General features: G+C 37.1%; 1 protein-coding gene across 8 annotated transcripts in view; it reads left to right on the top strand.

Annotated features, from left to right (window-relative positions):
• Wwp1 (WW domain containing E3 ubiquitin protein ligase 1) overlaps positions 1-15,583 on the top strand; it is a 132,629-nt gene that overhangs the window by 58,750 nt on the left and 58,296 nt on the right. For 6 of the 8 annotated variants that reach the window (XM_059253903.1, XM_059253904.1, XM_059253901.1 and 3 more), the window contains 3 exons: positions 7,387-7,714; positions 13,258-13,353; positions 14,532-14,706. In XM_059253903.1, coding sequence (XP_059109886.1) covers positions 7,387-7,714; positions 13,258-13,353; positions 14,532-14,706 — 599 coding nt within the window. The remainder of the gene's footprint in view (positions 1-7,386; positions 7,715-13,257; positions 13,354-14,531; positions 14,707-15,583) is intronic. The other 2 variants (XM_059253902.1, XM_059253908.1) reach the window with 1 other exon arrangement.

Below are 15,583 nucleotides of genomic sequence, written 5' to 3'. Positions count from 1 at the left end.
GTTAACTGCTTTCTAGTCTGAGAGTTCATAATCATTTAGTTCCTTTGGAATTCTGGTGAGGACCTCATGTTGGATGTCCTCATGGTTGGAATATATATTAAAGAGAATGATGACTTGATAGGACAGGAATTCTGAGAACTAGGAATAAGACTTAATATTTCATAACAACTCACTCTCTTAGGAACTGTCTTGATGTTGTGTGAGAACTACCTTAGTCCTTCCAAGGGCAGCAGCTTCAATGACCTAATTATTTCTCTCACTCAGAAATGTTATATGTACACACTTAAACCATAACAAAGTCATAACAAGTGGAATTCAAATACTCTAGTATTTCTTTCTTTTTCTACTTTATTTGAAAGAATTGTAACCCCAAAATCTTAGTGGCTGAAAGTGATTAAGACTATTTGTTAAGCCCAGCTGGGGGCAGGTATCACATGCCTGGAGACCTGTCTACTTAGATGAGGACAACGTAGGTGGAGGATCTCTTGAGTCCAGAACTTCAGGATCTGAACAACTTAGCTAGATAATAATGGAGATCTCATATATTTGCCTCTCCTATTGTATTTAGAGTTTCCCAGTGACATCTTACATTTATTACAACCAGCAAACCACTATGATTAAATTGTTATTGATTAAAATAAATATTTTTTTTTGCAAAATCAAACTAATTTAATAATGAAGACAAGGGATCACGAGTTATAAACATGTATAATCATGACTTATAAACGTATAATCAGAAAGTATGGAACAATATCACTTTGTAAAAAGTATCAGATAGAAACACTGGATTGAAATGTATAATTTAATTAAGTTTCATTTCTTGAGGTCTACTGCTTAGGTGGGTTTTGAGAAATGCATATTGCCATTACAGCACTGTACTGAAAAGTTTGACTACTCTAAAATTCCCCTGTACTTTATTCACTCTTCCTCATTCCCTAAGAATCACTGATCTTTGTGTTGTCTCCATATTTTTGTAATTTCCAGAAGATCTTATGGCTAGAATTATGGAGTATGCAACCATCTCATATTGACTCTTGTCCCTTAGGAATGTGTATACATCTCAGATTCTTCTGTGTCTGTGACTTTTATTGTTTTTCTTTATTATGGTATCACCATTTGTTTATCTAATCACCCATTGAAGCAGCCTGGTCTCTTGAGTTATAAGCAATTAGGAATGTAGATTCTGTCCACATTTGTGTACAGGTTTTTAGTGTGGTCATAAGCTTTGAACTCATTTTGGTTGACAATGAGTAGATCAGTAGAATGTATGATAGAAAACTGCCCAGTCATTTTCCAAGGTGGCTGTGCTGTGCATTTCCACCAACAAGGAATGAGAATTCCTCTTGTTCTTCATGCTTACCAGCCTTTCTATTTAAGCAGAGCTATATTTTCCCACCTTCTCACCCAAAGGTATTTTTTTTTAACCTATTCGTAGTCATTTTATTTTTATAAATGTCTCAGTATGATGGTACATGCCTATAATCCCAAGAGCTTGGCAGGATTAGTTTACAGGACTACCTGGAATAAAAACAAACCAACAACACCATTAACAACAAAAAACCCCAACAAACACCAGTACAGTTTTGTTTTGTTTTTCTAACAGACCTTGAATATGGTCTTGATAGTGAACTTAAGGCTCTTCATTCTGCCAATATATTGTATTTGTATTTAATTTATTAGTTATAATTTCTGATTATTTATTGTGTGTGTGTTCTAAATATTCTCCTTTATATCTGAGTTTTACCCTTTTTAGTGTTTTTTTTTTCTTTTTTTTTTCCCTCCGAGACAGGGTTTCTCTGTGTAGTTTTGGTGCCTGTCCTGGATCTTGCTCTGTAGACCAGGCTGGCCTCGAATTCATAGAGATCCGCCTGGCTCTACCTCCTGAGTGTTGGGATTAATGGCGTGCGCCACTGCCACCTGGCTCCCTTTTTAGTGTTTTTGATTTTTCCAGTCTTAATACATTGTCAAATATAAACAGCAGTATTGAATTGAAATAGTGATTATGATCACACTTACTTTGTCCATTAGTTTTTTATTGTATACTTTTTTAGCTAGTATTGAAAATAATATTTCTTTTATCCTTTGTTCAGTTACCATGATACATTTCCTAACATAACTTGCTAATATTGAATTATTTTTGATTATATATCATGTTGGCCTATGGTTTGGGGATAATGTTTTATATGAGTTGAAAGTTCTTTTTTTTTTTCCTAATACAATATAATAATTTAAATCATGTAAGAATTATCTATAAAGCTTAGAGAACTTTTACAAACCTTGTCCACCCCCAGTGTTTGAGGGATACATTTCTCCCATCACCTTTCCATTTCAACTCTCATTGGTCATTTAAAGTTTCTTTCATTTGCCTAATACATTTCAGACTCGTTGCAATAAAGTTCTGTGTATTTCTGATTTTACTCATATAATTTTGTTTTTCTTTGCAAACATTGTCATGGTTTTTTGAACTTTCCTGATTATAAAGTAATCATTGGGTAATATATTTAAAATACAGATTTCTAGACAGTTCTCTATAAATTTATCCTAAAAATATATATGCCCCTTGTAGAAAGCAAAAGCTGAGTCTCATTTACTCCAGCCTTCTTTTGTGTTGCTCACCAGGTAGCCAATGTAGTAGTTTCATTCTGAAGCCACCCATTTTGGCCTCAGTTGCCCTACTAGCCAGTAGGTGGGAGTGCCAGGTGCAAAAAACGCACTGAGCAGAAATTCACAGTGGAGAACTTTGCTCAGTGCCCTTCTGGTACTCGGCTGATGCTAGACACTGCAGTACATTTGGGTTTCCAGAGCCGTTTGTGAATCCACTTGGAGGACAGAGCATCCGTTTGGGGGTGATGAGTATAGGTCTCATGAAGTACACTACCTGTGATTCTGACAATCCTGTAAATCACATTCATGTCCTAGCTCCCCTGCATAATCTTGGATGACTGCCCATTATCTCAAAGTCCTTAAACTTGTCACTCAACTCACCAGTCTCAGAGAAAATAAGGTTTACCTTGTTACGATCAATTTCCCACCACATGGATGGAGTCCATGGATTGTTTCAGGGACACTCCAGTGGGAGTAGAATATCTATCTCAAGGTAGACATCCATTGAAGCAGTACTGCAATGTTTCCTCTAAGTTTCTAGGAAACAGGAAAATGCAGAGACTTATTTCATCAAGTAGCAAGCTCACATGCTACCTTGTTAATATATGTCTCCCTTCAGTGACATGACAGATATATACTAGGAAACACAGAGAACTCTTCTGCATCCACGTGCCTTGCAGATCTCAGAACTGTGTTCATACTGCCGTGTCTGTCTTTGCCATACTTGGTACTAAGGTACACTTTCTTTGTTCTTTAGTCTAATTTACATGTCTCTTCCTGTCCTCTGTTGTATTTCAGTGTTTTTAGTGTTTTGATTCACCCTCAGAGAGAGGCAAGCAAATGCCTGTTGACTCTAATCTGCCATCTTGAATTTTCTTCCTTGTGGGTTCATAACCAGAAGTGGAGTTTTCTGTCCCGACTGCTTGGTCCCAGTTAAACACAAAAGCTTGTATTAACTAGCTCTTACATTTAAATTAACCCATTTCTATACATCTATGTATTGCCATGGGCTGTGACTTTAACATTCCACTGGTATCTTGCTTCTTGAGTGGTAGGCTCGTGTCTTCTCCCTTGACTCTGCCCTCTTTATCTGGGTCCTCAGTTTGATTGTTCTTCCTAACCTGATCCTGCCTTGCCATAGGTCAAACAGCTTTATTATTAACCAGTGGGAGTAATACATATTCACAATGTACAGAAGGGTCATCACACAGCCTCTCCCCCATTTTGTCTAATCAAAAAGGTTTTAACTTTAACATAGTAAAACTACATACAACAAAACAGTTACTGAGCAAGAATTACAGTTACAATATCCAGTCAATTTGTATTTGACAAAATCAGAGAAAACATTGAATTATTCATCTTATCTTGGTGAGTCTAAAGTTTCATATCTAATTTACCTTTTCTCATAACTAAGGAAAATTATGACTATCTAGTCTTCAACTCCATCAAAGATCCCAGAAGCGTGAAATGTTACCTAATGACAGGGATATCAGGCTGTCTGGACAGTCACCCAAAGTTCCTCTGTAATGTCAGGGCATCAGTCTTTGGCCTACAGGCCTATAGTATCTGACAGACTATAGCATGGAATTTTGAAGGACTGTCCTACCCTGTCTTGGCAAAGTTCGGCAGTCACTTTTCTTTGTGTCCTGCTGGCCCAGTTTGGCCAGTAACTGAACAAATGAGGCAAGGACAATTTCTTTGTCCACATGGCTAGCTTTTGCCATAAAGAAAACAAACTCCAAATGGAGTTTCTTCAATGCCCATCATCCTCTTTGAAATAATTGGTGCTGTCAGGAGCAGATGTGTCTCACTGTTGATAAAAGTTTAAGTTTTCAAACATATTAAATGCCATATTCTGTAGGTCTTTGAAGTGTTTGAAGACAATTTACCTTCTTGAAATATATCTCTGTATGACCTTGAAAACATTTAACATTACTATAAGTCTGACTATTATAGATGTTTATTAATCTGTATTTTTAATTATACATTATATTTTTAAATGAGCTGTATAAGCACAGTATCCTAAACAAGAGTAGAAACATAATACAGCATAACAGAAATAACTTTAAATTTGTATAAATAAACTAAAATACATGCCAATTTAAAATATTTTGAGATTAACAGTTGTTTTTTGGATTAAAGTAGATTCAATAATCTGCCCTTCTCCCCATCATTTCTATATCATATCCCCTTTTCTTCTGTTAGAAAGAGATTGACTATGACCAATAACAGTTTGTAACCAAACCCCCTTAAATGAAAACAAACATTTATAACCAATATTTTTGGGAATGTGGACATAGTTTTCTAGAGAACTTCTTACTGATTGGTGGGCGCTGGTAATTGTAGGATGGATTGCTAAATGGTCTTTATTAATAAAAAACCCAGAGCCAGATATTGGGGTGAAAACCAAGAGATCAGAGGAATAGGAGAAGCCACAGCCAACCTCACCTTACCGAGTCCTCTGCTTCCAAAAAGATCTACTTTCTGTATGCCCACGCCTATATGCCTTTTTGTTCTGCCAACTCACTTCCTCTCTCCACCCAGCTACATCACTTCCTGTCTTTCTGTACAGACCTCCAGACCTCTATGGTTAGTACTGGGATTAAAGGCATGTGTCACCATGCCTGGCTCTGTTCCCCGTGTGACCTTGAACTTACAGAGATCCAAATGTATCTCTGCCTCCTGAATGCTAAGATAAAAAGCATATTCTACCATTGCCTGACTTCTATGTTTAATATAGTTGCTGGCTTTTTCCTCTGATCCTTGGATAAGCTTTATTAGGGTTCACAATATTTTGAGGGACACAATATATCACCACAGGTAATCTTTAAGGTACCCTGAGAAAATCATGACAATTGTTAAATCTTGTCAGTGTTTTGTGAGGCTGGATTATCTTAGAAGCCTGGAAACTATTCTGGATGTTGGATCACCTGGGCCATCAATTCCCTTCGGAGATTTTTTTAAGGGGGGGGTCTTCCTTGCTGAAACTTCGTTTTTCTTAACCCAGAATGAATCCACAGCCTGCCTCTCTTTTCCTATGGAAACAAAAACACAACCTCTCCCCCAAAGTGACATGTCTTTTGACTTAAATTTTGGAGTCAAAATATTTTTTAAAACATAGGTTGGTTTAATTTAGTAGCTTTTACAATCAAATGTCTCTCAGTAGTTATCATTCTTCCATTAACAGTCAAAAAAAATCTAAAGACAACACAATTAAGTATAGAATCCAGACTCCATTTGTTTTCCATTTTTACATGGCTCATCATATTTTTTTATTATTCTGTTTCCTTTTTAAGAACTTTATTATTATTTTACAATCTTTTTTTTAATCTATGACTTTTACCCTTTCTCTTCTCTCTCCCAAGTCTACACATATTGTTTAAACATGTTGTGATCTGTTTAGAGGCCTTTTTGCCTGAATCTGCCCTTACTGTGTATCTCTAACCTTTTTTTGTCTATATGAGCCAAAACCCTAAACCTGTCATGCAGTGCATGCTTGCTTGTACCAGGGCCCCTGAAACTGTGGGAATCCGCCATGCTGTAGCTCAAGCACACATGTGGCAGCCAGGGGACGAGTCTTTGTACCATGACCCCCATGAGAGACATGAACTATAAAGCTGCTCTTGACTCCATTTTTGTGTATCTAGAACTCGTTTTTTTTAAAGCTTTCTCAGGCTCTCAAGCTCTATGAGTATTTTCATGTGCCATGTTGGAGTGCCATATGTAACTGGAGGCAGAGTCTTCTGTCCTGACAGCCCAGTTCCAAATAAACACACAAAAGCTTAAATTCATTACAAAATGTTCACTGTTAGCTCAGGCTTATTATTAACTAGCTCTTATATTTAAATTATCCCATTTCTCATCTATGTATTACCATGTGGCCATGGCTTTACTGGCCCTCTAGCATCTTGCTTCTTGAGTGGCTGGCTCATGTGGTCTCCCTTGACTCTGCCTTTTTTTTTGGAGTCCTCAGTTTGATTGTTCTGCCTAACCTTATCCTGCCTTGCCATAGGCCAAATGGCTTTATTATTAACCAGTGGGAGTAATACATATTCACAGTGTACAGAAGGATCATCCCACAGCACAGGTTTGACTCAATTTTATGTGTACGTTTAGTGTAAATGGATCAATTACACTTGAAATAAAATTTTGAAAAAAGGTGTCAGTAAGTCTCAGCAGTGAGTTATTTCTTAAGTAAGTGTAGAATGGAAGCTGGGCTTGATGGTGTACTTTCAGTCCCAGCTACTCAGGTGGCTGAGACAGGAGGATTTCACCTTCAAGACCTACCTGGGTAACTCCGTGAAACATCTCAAAAAGTTAAAAAAATAGTTTAGAATAAACTGTTGGGTATTTTTTTATAGTCCTCTATGGTGCTATCTTAAGAATTAATGCAATCATGTACTTCTTATTGGATGAAAGAGTTTTTTATTTAGTTTTGTTTTGAGACTAGCTGCCACTTACATAAAAGATAGGAGATTTAAAGTTGATGATTTGGAGGGAAAACATTTATTTTCTTAATGTTGATGTGTTGCCTGAAGTTAAAATTATTAGTATATATACTTAAAACTTTATCATTTACCAACTTATTCTTAAAATTCCTAAAATTTTTATTATTTACTCACTTTATTCCTAAAAATTGATTTCAAAAACATCTCTTATTATTTTATGTTCTTCAGTATCTAGTACATTGCTCTCAGTTCGAATTGAGCATCGGACATTGAACAAGTGTAGTAAATTGCCTAGGTAATTCAGTCATAGGTCATTTTGCTTTTTCCCTTGTAGTAAATGGAGAATCATCTTCATCTGTCCTAGTTGATAGTACTTCCACCATGGGTACTCCACTACCATCTGAAGAAAGCGCCTCGACTTCCAACTGCACTAGCACCACCATCCAAGAGCCTCCAGTCCAAGAACCCCCAGCACCCTCAGAACACGGTGAATGTATTCCCTCTACCAGTGCCGAAGTGGGACCAGAAGCTCGGAGCCTCATAGACCCTGACTCTGATTCCAGAAGTAACTCTGCTTTTGATAAATTAAGGCAGCCAGAAGGGTTTGCGGAACCTCTGTGGCCACGGTCTAGAAATACCCACACAGAGTCTCTGCCATCAGGGTATGTCAAGAAAGTGTTTTTAATGTTTGACTTCTATTTAAGTAGAAAATTTCTGATGAAGTATGACTATTGACTGAATATGTATATGAAATGTTCCTTTTGTTGAAAAAATAAGTCTATGGGCTGGAGAAATGGATCAGCAGTTAAAAGTACATACTGTTTTTGCAGAGAGCTCAAGTTCAGTTCCCAAACTCCATGTCAGGAAGTTCACAGTTTAGCTCCAAGGTACTATTCCTCTGACCTCTGTGGATGCCTGCACTCATGTACATACATACCTCGCACTCCTACACTGACACACACATAAACATAATTAAAAATAATAAAAATAAATCTTTTTAAAAATTAACTATAAGTTGGAACATTCATACTATTTATTTGCTCCAGTGAAACTGCCTTTTGTAGTTAACAACCACTTATCTGGTCAAAATATGTGTTGTACAAAATGAACATACAAACCTGATGTGAATCTGCAAGACCTTTTGATTTTATTTTCACTTTGTATAGTAGTGACCATGACACACTTGTCATAACTCCAGTTCTTGTGTGTGATCTTGCATCCCTGATATCAGCTAGCCATCCATTTCCAATGCTAGTGAATACTGGTGACAGTCTCCAAAGGGCTCTATTACCAGCCTGGATTTTCCTGATCTTAGTTTTTCCTAATCTCCTTTAAGTATGATTATTTAACTCCCAATGATTTTCTTTAAAGATTGCTTTATCCTTACTTATTCTTTTTAGTACTGGAGATACTCATATTAATTATTCATTCGTTTTGTGTACGTTCAAGATACAAGTTTAGACTTAGACTTGATACCATGTGTGCATAATATAGTTTGAAATTGCTGTGATAAAAATATAACACTTGTTTTAGTTACTGTTCTATTGCTGTGAAGAGACATCATGACCAAGGCAACTTATAAAAGAAAACATTTAATTGGGGGCTTACTTATAGTTTCAGAGGTTTAGTCTGTGACCATCGTAGTTGGGGAGCATGGCAGTAGACAAGCATTGCCTTAGAGCAGTAGTTGAGAGCTCACATCTGATCCATAAGCAGTGGGCAGAAAAAGAATGAACCTGAGCCTGGTGTGGGCTTTTGAAACCTCAAAGCCTACCCCCAGTGACACACCTTCTCCAACAAGGCCACATCTTCTAATGCTTCCTAAATAGTCTACTGTAAACCAACCATTTAAATATATGAGCCAGTGGGGGCCATTTTCATTCAGATTACCACATTAGTTTTCAATACAGCCTACATTAATTAGAATGTTGACATGTAGCCTTTGAAACTACCCTAGAGGGCTCTGGTTAACCTTATTCATTTGATTGCTCATCACAGTATTGTGTTCAGACTTCTTTCCTGTTTTTGAAACTTTTTTCTCAGTGCTTATTACTTGTTCATTTGGTTTTACCATTGTGTAATTGTGGTTTCAGACTGTGATCTGCATGTGCTTCCCTAGTAGATCTTATCATTTAAGTTTTGGTACCTTTATATGTGGTCAGAAGTGACTTCTATTCAAGATACTCTGCCCCTGCCTACCGCAAAGACTGTAAATACTCATGGTTTTCTAACAAAGCTGCAATACAGTATATAATATCACCTTCAATTAATGCTATAACCCAGAAGCCCTGTTTTAGAACCCTACTCATTAGATATCTGAGGGAAGCCTTGTAATGTGAAAAGGGGACAAAACTGTGTAAAAAATGCTACTTGAGTTCTTAAGAGATGGCTTTTTGGTGAAGATATCTGCCACCAAGCCCGGCATCATGCAGTCCCTGGGATCCACATGGTGGTAGGAAAGAGCCAACTCCTACACATACTGTTCTGACTTCCATATGCACCCAGTGGCTTGCACACACACACACACACACACACACACACACACACAATGATGATGATGATGATAATAAACTTTAAAAATTAATTAAAAAAAGAAAATGCTGCTTGAAGAAAGGAGACTATTTCAATATTATCAGAGGATAAGAAAATGTATCACATGCACAGCCAGGTATTGTGTAAAATGAATGTTTAAAGAATTTAAAGTCTCCAGCCAAAGTAAATCGATGGAAGCTTTAGTTGATAAAGGTAAAGAAACTTGCCAGCAAATAGAGCAAAAAGTTAAGTGTGTAACATACAAGTCAAGTTGAAATATTAGATGACTAGTTACGTTTCAGAAAAAAAAAAGAAGAGATCTGTAATAAAATGACAAGAAACTCACAAATATGATAGGCAAATTTTTTCTTAGAGAAAAGACTTACCAAAACTCTTGATGGTAAGTGAAGAGAGACCTATTTTAAATTATTCACCATAAACATTTTATTCTGTTGTGTGCCCTCCTGCCCCACCAAAAGAAATCTCAAGTACATCCAGAGATTTTTTTTTTAATATTTATTTTTGCTTATGTGCATGAGTGTTTTGCTTGCCTGCATATCTGTGCAACATATGCATGCAGTACCTGTGGAGACCAGAAGTGAGTGTCATATCTCCTGAGACTGGAGTCAGCGTGTGGGTGCTCAAAATCGCACCCAAGTCCTGAACCAGTGCCTTTAACTGCTGAGCCATCTCTCCATCCCCCAGAGATTTTGTTAAAAGGCAAAACAAACCAGGTTATATACTAATGAGAGTGACAACAGACTTGTCAGAATCAACAGAAGCTGGAAACAAATTTACCTGAGTGCTGAGGGAACTTGCATATAATTCAGAGTTCTGTAACCAGTTGCACAGTTGGAAGGATGTTAGTTTGGTTGGGAAGAGGCTGTTAAGTGTTTTTAGATGTTCAGGAAAGGGACCTATGGCTTTACTTTTCACAGCCAGAAGTCAATACATTTTACGTGAAATTAAGTAAGTCATATGAAGTTAAGCATGTTAATAAGAAAAGAGGTAAATACCAGAGCATGTCCAAATGGTTTGAAAATGTTGCCGTGGGGATGAGAATATAAAGTGATGGGGGCAGCAGGTGTGTTTGTTTGAGCTATGTGACCCATAGACTGTATGAGTCTATTTAACTACTATGAAGGTATTATGAACTATTTGAAAGTATATATTGTTCTGATAAAAATCAAAGCTAGATTTAAACCAATAAAGAGTGCATTTTGAAACCAGAGTATTGTAATAAGGACTGGTTTTAGAAATTATTATCTAAAAATAGCAAAAGTACCATTGCCGGAAATTGCCTGAAATTCCCCTAGGTTTGGTTGTTAAGCTTTCAGATAACTGAATGGCCTGAGATGTATGTTATAGGTATTCCTGAAATGCCTGTGAAATCTAAGTTCTCTATTTAAATCTTTCCTTCCCGTAAACTTTTTCTTAAAAGGAACAAATGAAGCAAATCTAAAATGTCATGTCACTTATTTTAATGATATGCTCTGAGAAGAGTAGTTTGTATTTTTGAAGTGCAGAATAGCATAAATGGTATAGTATTTTATGCCTTAATAATTTAATAGGTAACTTAATAATTTCTGTGGTTTTAGTGTAAGTGTAAATTTGGGGATTTTTATTGTTCATTGGCATTACTTGAGCATTCTATGACTTGGTTTTCTTAGATGTGACAAATTGTTGAATGAATTTGTGTTCCTGTTATTTTTAAATAGGCACAACCTCTCCTTAGAAAATAATTGAATTATGTGCAGTCTTAGTATATGAAGACAATAGAAAGAAAGTTAATAACTGAAGGCTTCTCTGACAGTGAATTAAATTCAGTTGGATTCCTATGTTTATCAGAAATGAATATATTTTCAATTTGTTTTATTTTAAAATTGAAAATGAAGATGAAATGCAGAAACATGAAAATTTTTAATTTATATTAATTATATATATTTATATATATATAATGCATCTTGATCGTATTTCTTCCACCCCTCCCTCTAGCTATCCCCTCTCCCCTAGTACAGTTCCCTCTCAACTTCCTTTTTTTCCTGTTACCCCACTGAGTTCAGTTAATGTTGTCTGTATGTACATGGGTGTGGGACCATTCATTTGGTCACGACCAACTTACTGGTGCCTGTGCCTCTCAAAAAGTGACTTTCAGTTTACTATCAACTACTAGTAGCTTCTCAACTGGGGGTGGGGCCTTGGAAACCCCTTCCCGTTCCATGTTAGTGTTAACTGGCTTGATCTTGTGCAGATATTAAACAGGTAACTTTGCCACTGAGTTTATGTGTTCACCAGCCACGACACATCCAGAGGACAGCATTTCACAACACTCCTACCTTTCCCTGGATCTGCATTCTTTGTGTGCCCTCTTCCATAGTGTTCCCTGAACCTTCAAAGGGGGGTTGATAGAGATGTCCTTCTACAGCTGAGGAGTCACAGTCACTTATTCTTAGCACTTTGAACAGTTGTAAGGCTTTGTGTAACCACTGCCCTCTGCATTAAGACACTTCTCTGACCAAAGTATAGAACAGCACAAGTTTATGTAAATATAAATATTTAGTAGGCGGTTAGACAACATGATGCTATCGCAAACAATATCAGTGGGTTCCCCCCTCGGACCCATGATTGTCCTACCCATGGATTTTGACCAGCTTTACAATACCAGGCATGAGTTCTCGTCAATAGAGCAAGCCTCAAATCCAATCAAGAACGTAGCTGCTTGCTCTATAAATGGTCTAACCACTGTCTGACCAGTGGGCAGGTTGGTATTAGCATGCAGGGTCTGGTGCTCAGTAAGATTGTTGATGTCTTTTCTCTTTAAGCAGTCCTTATGATACTTTCCAGCACTATGAAAACTGGTCAGAATTTTTTTATTTTTGTTTTCCCCCTCCTAATATGTCATATTGAGAAAATTGCAGAGAAGAAGAAATAGGGAACCAAGAAAAGAAAATCAGAGTGGGGAAAACACATTGAGAGGCTTTCAGGAAAAGATAAGTTTGTGATGTTCATTCTAAGGACTACTGAAATAAAGAGTGGAGTAGATGTGCACAGTGAGACTGCACACAGAGATGACAGTCTTGGCAGGGACAGTACCACCATGTGTCTTTAAGGTGCTTCTGCTGAAAACCTTTTAGATGCATAATTTTAAAATCAAAGACAAAATGGGTATTACTTAATGGCATTTAGTACCTTAGGCTTGCTTTTTGCTGAGATTATTTTACTCTTGATTATTTTTCTTTTCTGCTAATTTGGAAGAGTGTAAATTGATAAATTTAAAAATTTTGAGTATTCTATGCTTTCTTAACTACAATTATTTATTTTCCAATTCTGTTGTGAAGAAGCAATAATTAAGAGATCAAAATACCTTTATAGCCAGGCAGTGGTAGTTTATGCCTTTAATCCCAGCACTTGGGTGGCAGAGGCAGGGAGATCTCTGTAAGTTTGAGTTCGAGGACAGACAGGGCTAAAGTAACCCTGTCTTGGGAACCCCCCCCCCAAAAAAAAAACCCACAAATAAAATATGTTTATAGTTTTTTTTTTGGGTGTGTGTGTGTGTGTGTGCGCGCGCGTGCCTTGTGAAGTAAAACCTGTTTTTAATGTTCCTGATTCTATAACATTTTCAGATTTCCTAATCTTTTGTTTTTTTATTTCTATTTTTGTACTTTTATTATAGGTGGGAACAGAGAAAAGATCCTCATGGTAGAACCTATTATGTAGATCATAATACTAGAACTACCACATGGGAGAGACCACAGCCTTTGCCTCCAGGGTAATACATTATCCTTATGTGTCTTTAGTTAGGTTTTTATTGTGTGTAAGTTTTAAATGTATTGATATATTCATAAATAAGAATTTAAAGATAATCTCTTTATAATTTTTTGGACAGTGGTTTTAGTGAAATAGACTTTATATTATGGTTCTCAATGGATGGATTAAATGAATAACTATAACATGGTGATCCTATTTATTTAAACATTTATTTATTTATTTATTTAAAATGAGCCTTCGGATGTGCAAACACCACATCTGTGTTTTCCAGTGATAAGTTCTCAATACCATAGGACCAAGTGCTAAGTTCTTTCCTTCATTTGACACATCACTGTTTACGGAGAGTCACACATTTCTTTTGTTTGACCCGTGTATATACTTAAGTATATATGTATATATATATCTTTAGAGGGGGTTTGAGTTTGGTTTTCTCTGTGTCAACAGATCCCATTATACTTTAAATAGTAAGTTTGGAAGACTTCTGACTTGGATTCAGAGGGGATTCTTAGTCATAGAATAAAATTAATGACAAAAACTGGCTTAGTAGATCCCAGGTTTTGGGAAACACAAGGAGTGAACAGAACCCTGGAGCCTGAGTAGAATTCTGGTTGATAAGAGATTTAGAACAGGGCCTCTGCTCTTCTGGAGTTACAAGAGTGCCAGGGCAGGATGACACACAAGACATACTTGGGACCAGCAGCTCAGATGAGGCCTCTAAGGGACTCTGGGAAATGAAACTGAAAAAGTGCTAGGTTCTTCTGACAATGTGCCTGAAAACTGTTTCTCAAGAATTAGCGAGGAGTAAGTCTGTCTGTGATAGAATAGGAATTCAGCAAAGATAAATGCTTCACAGAGTCATATCCTCTTTTTGAAGAATAAAAACAGCCAGACCTGGTTTCATATTCCTGTAACTCTAGCACTTGGGAGGGAGAAGCCAGAGAACTGAGTTGAAAGCCTACTGGTCCCATGGATTAAGACCAGTGTGGTCTCCATAACTTCACCCCGTCTCAAAAGACCAAGACTGGGATGTAGGTCCACAGGTAGAGAACATGCCTAACATGCTCAGTTGCCTGGGTTTCATCCTTAGCAATGCCAATAGATAAGTAAAGTAGAAATACATATGTTTTAATTTATCAGGAGATTACTCATTGCTTCATTTTTATTGCTTATTTGTGGTAGTTGGGAAAGAAGAGTTGATGATCGTGGAAGAGTTTATTATGTGGATCATAACACCAGAACAACAACCTGGCAGCGGCCCACCATGGAATCTGTTCGAAATTTTGAACAGTGGCAATCTCAGCGGAATCAATTGCAGGGAGCTATGCAACAATTCAACCAACGATACCTCTATTCGGTAATAAGCAAATTACAAGGTGTTAATGTTCTCTTTCCCTTACTTTGGTGGCTTTCTAAAATATGTAGACTGCATTTCAGTGGTTTGTTTGCTTCATTTTATTTTTGGTTAATCTTTAATATTATTTCTGATACATATAAATGAGTAAACATTCTTGAAATTTTTCTAGCTTTGGAGTATTTTAGATTTTGGATTAGGGTGCTCATCCTGTATATAGTAAATAAGAAAGTTTGTACTATGAGGTTTGTTTTGTTTCTGTGTAAGACTTTGTGTCCATGAAAATTTGGAAACAGGACAAAATTAGGTATTGGGTGTGTGTCAAAATAGTTTCTGCTAAATAGCAGAATCCTCTTAAATGGATGCAAGTTAAGTTACCTCAATAGAATACCAGGGCTAGAAAAAGAAAGAAGCGTTCTCTGACTTAATAGTGCTGTCAAGCAGCTGAGTTCTGCCTTTTAGAGTAGCATCTATTACCATGTATCTTGCCTGCACCATCTACTGTCACTCACCTTTCCTGCACCATCTACTGTCACTCACCTTTCCTGCACCATCTATTGTCACTCACCTTTCCTGCACCATCTGTTGTCACTCACCTTTCCTGCACCATCTGTTGTCACTCACCTTTCCTGCACCATCTACTGTCACTCACCTTTCCTGCACCATCTACTGTCACTCACCTTTCCTGCACCATCTGTTGTCACTCATCTTTCCTGCACCATCTGTTGTCACTCACCTTTCCTGCACCATCTGTTGTCATGCATCTTTCCTGCACCTTCTGTTCACACATCTTACCAGTACCATCTATTACCATGCATCTTTCCTGTACCTTCTGTTGTCATGCATTTTGCCAGCTATTTTGAAAACAAAGAGCTGCTGT

This window comes from Peromyscus eremicus, chromosome 2 (genome assembly GCF_949786415.1).
Source record: "Peromyscus eremicus chromosome 2, PerEre_H2_v1, whole genome shotgun sequence".
NCBI lineage: Eukaryota > Metazoa > Chordata > Mammalia > Rodentia > Cricetidae > Peromyscus > Peromyscus eremicus.
This window is presented reverse-complemented; position numbering and strand designations above follow the sequence as displayed.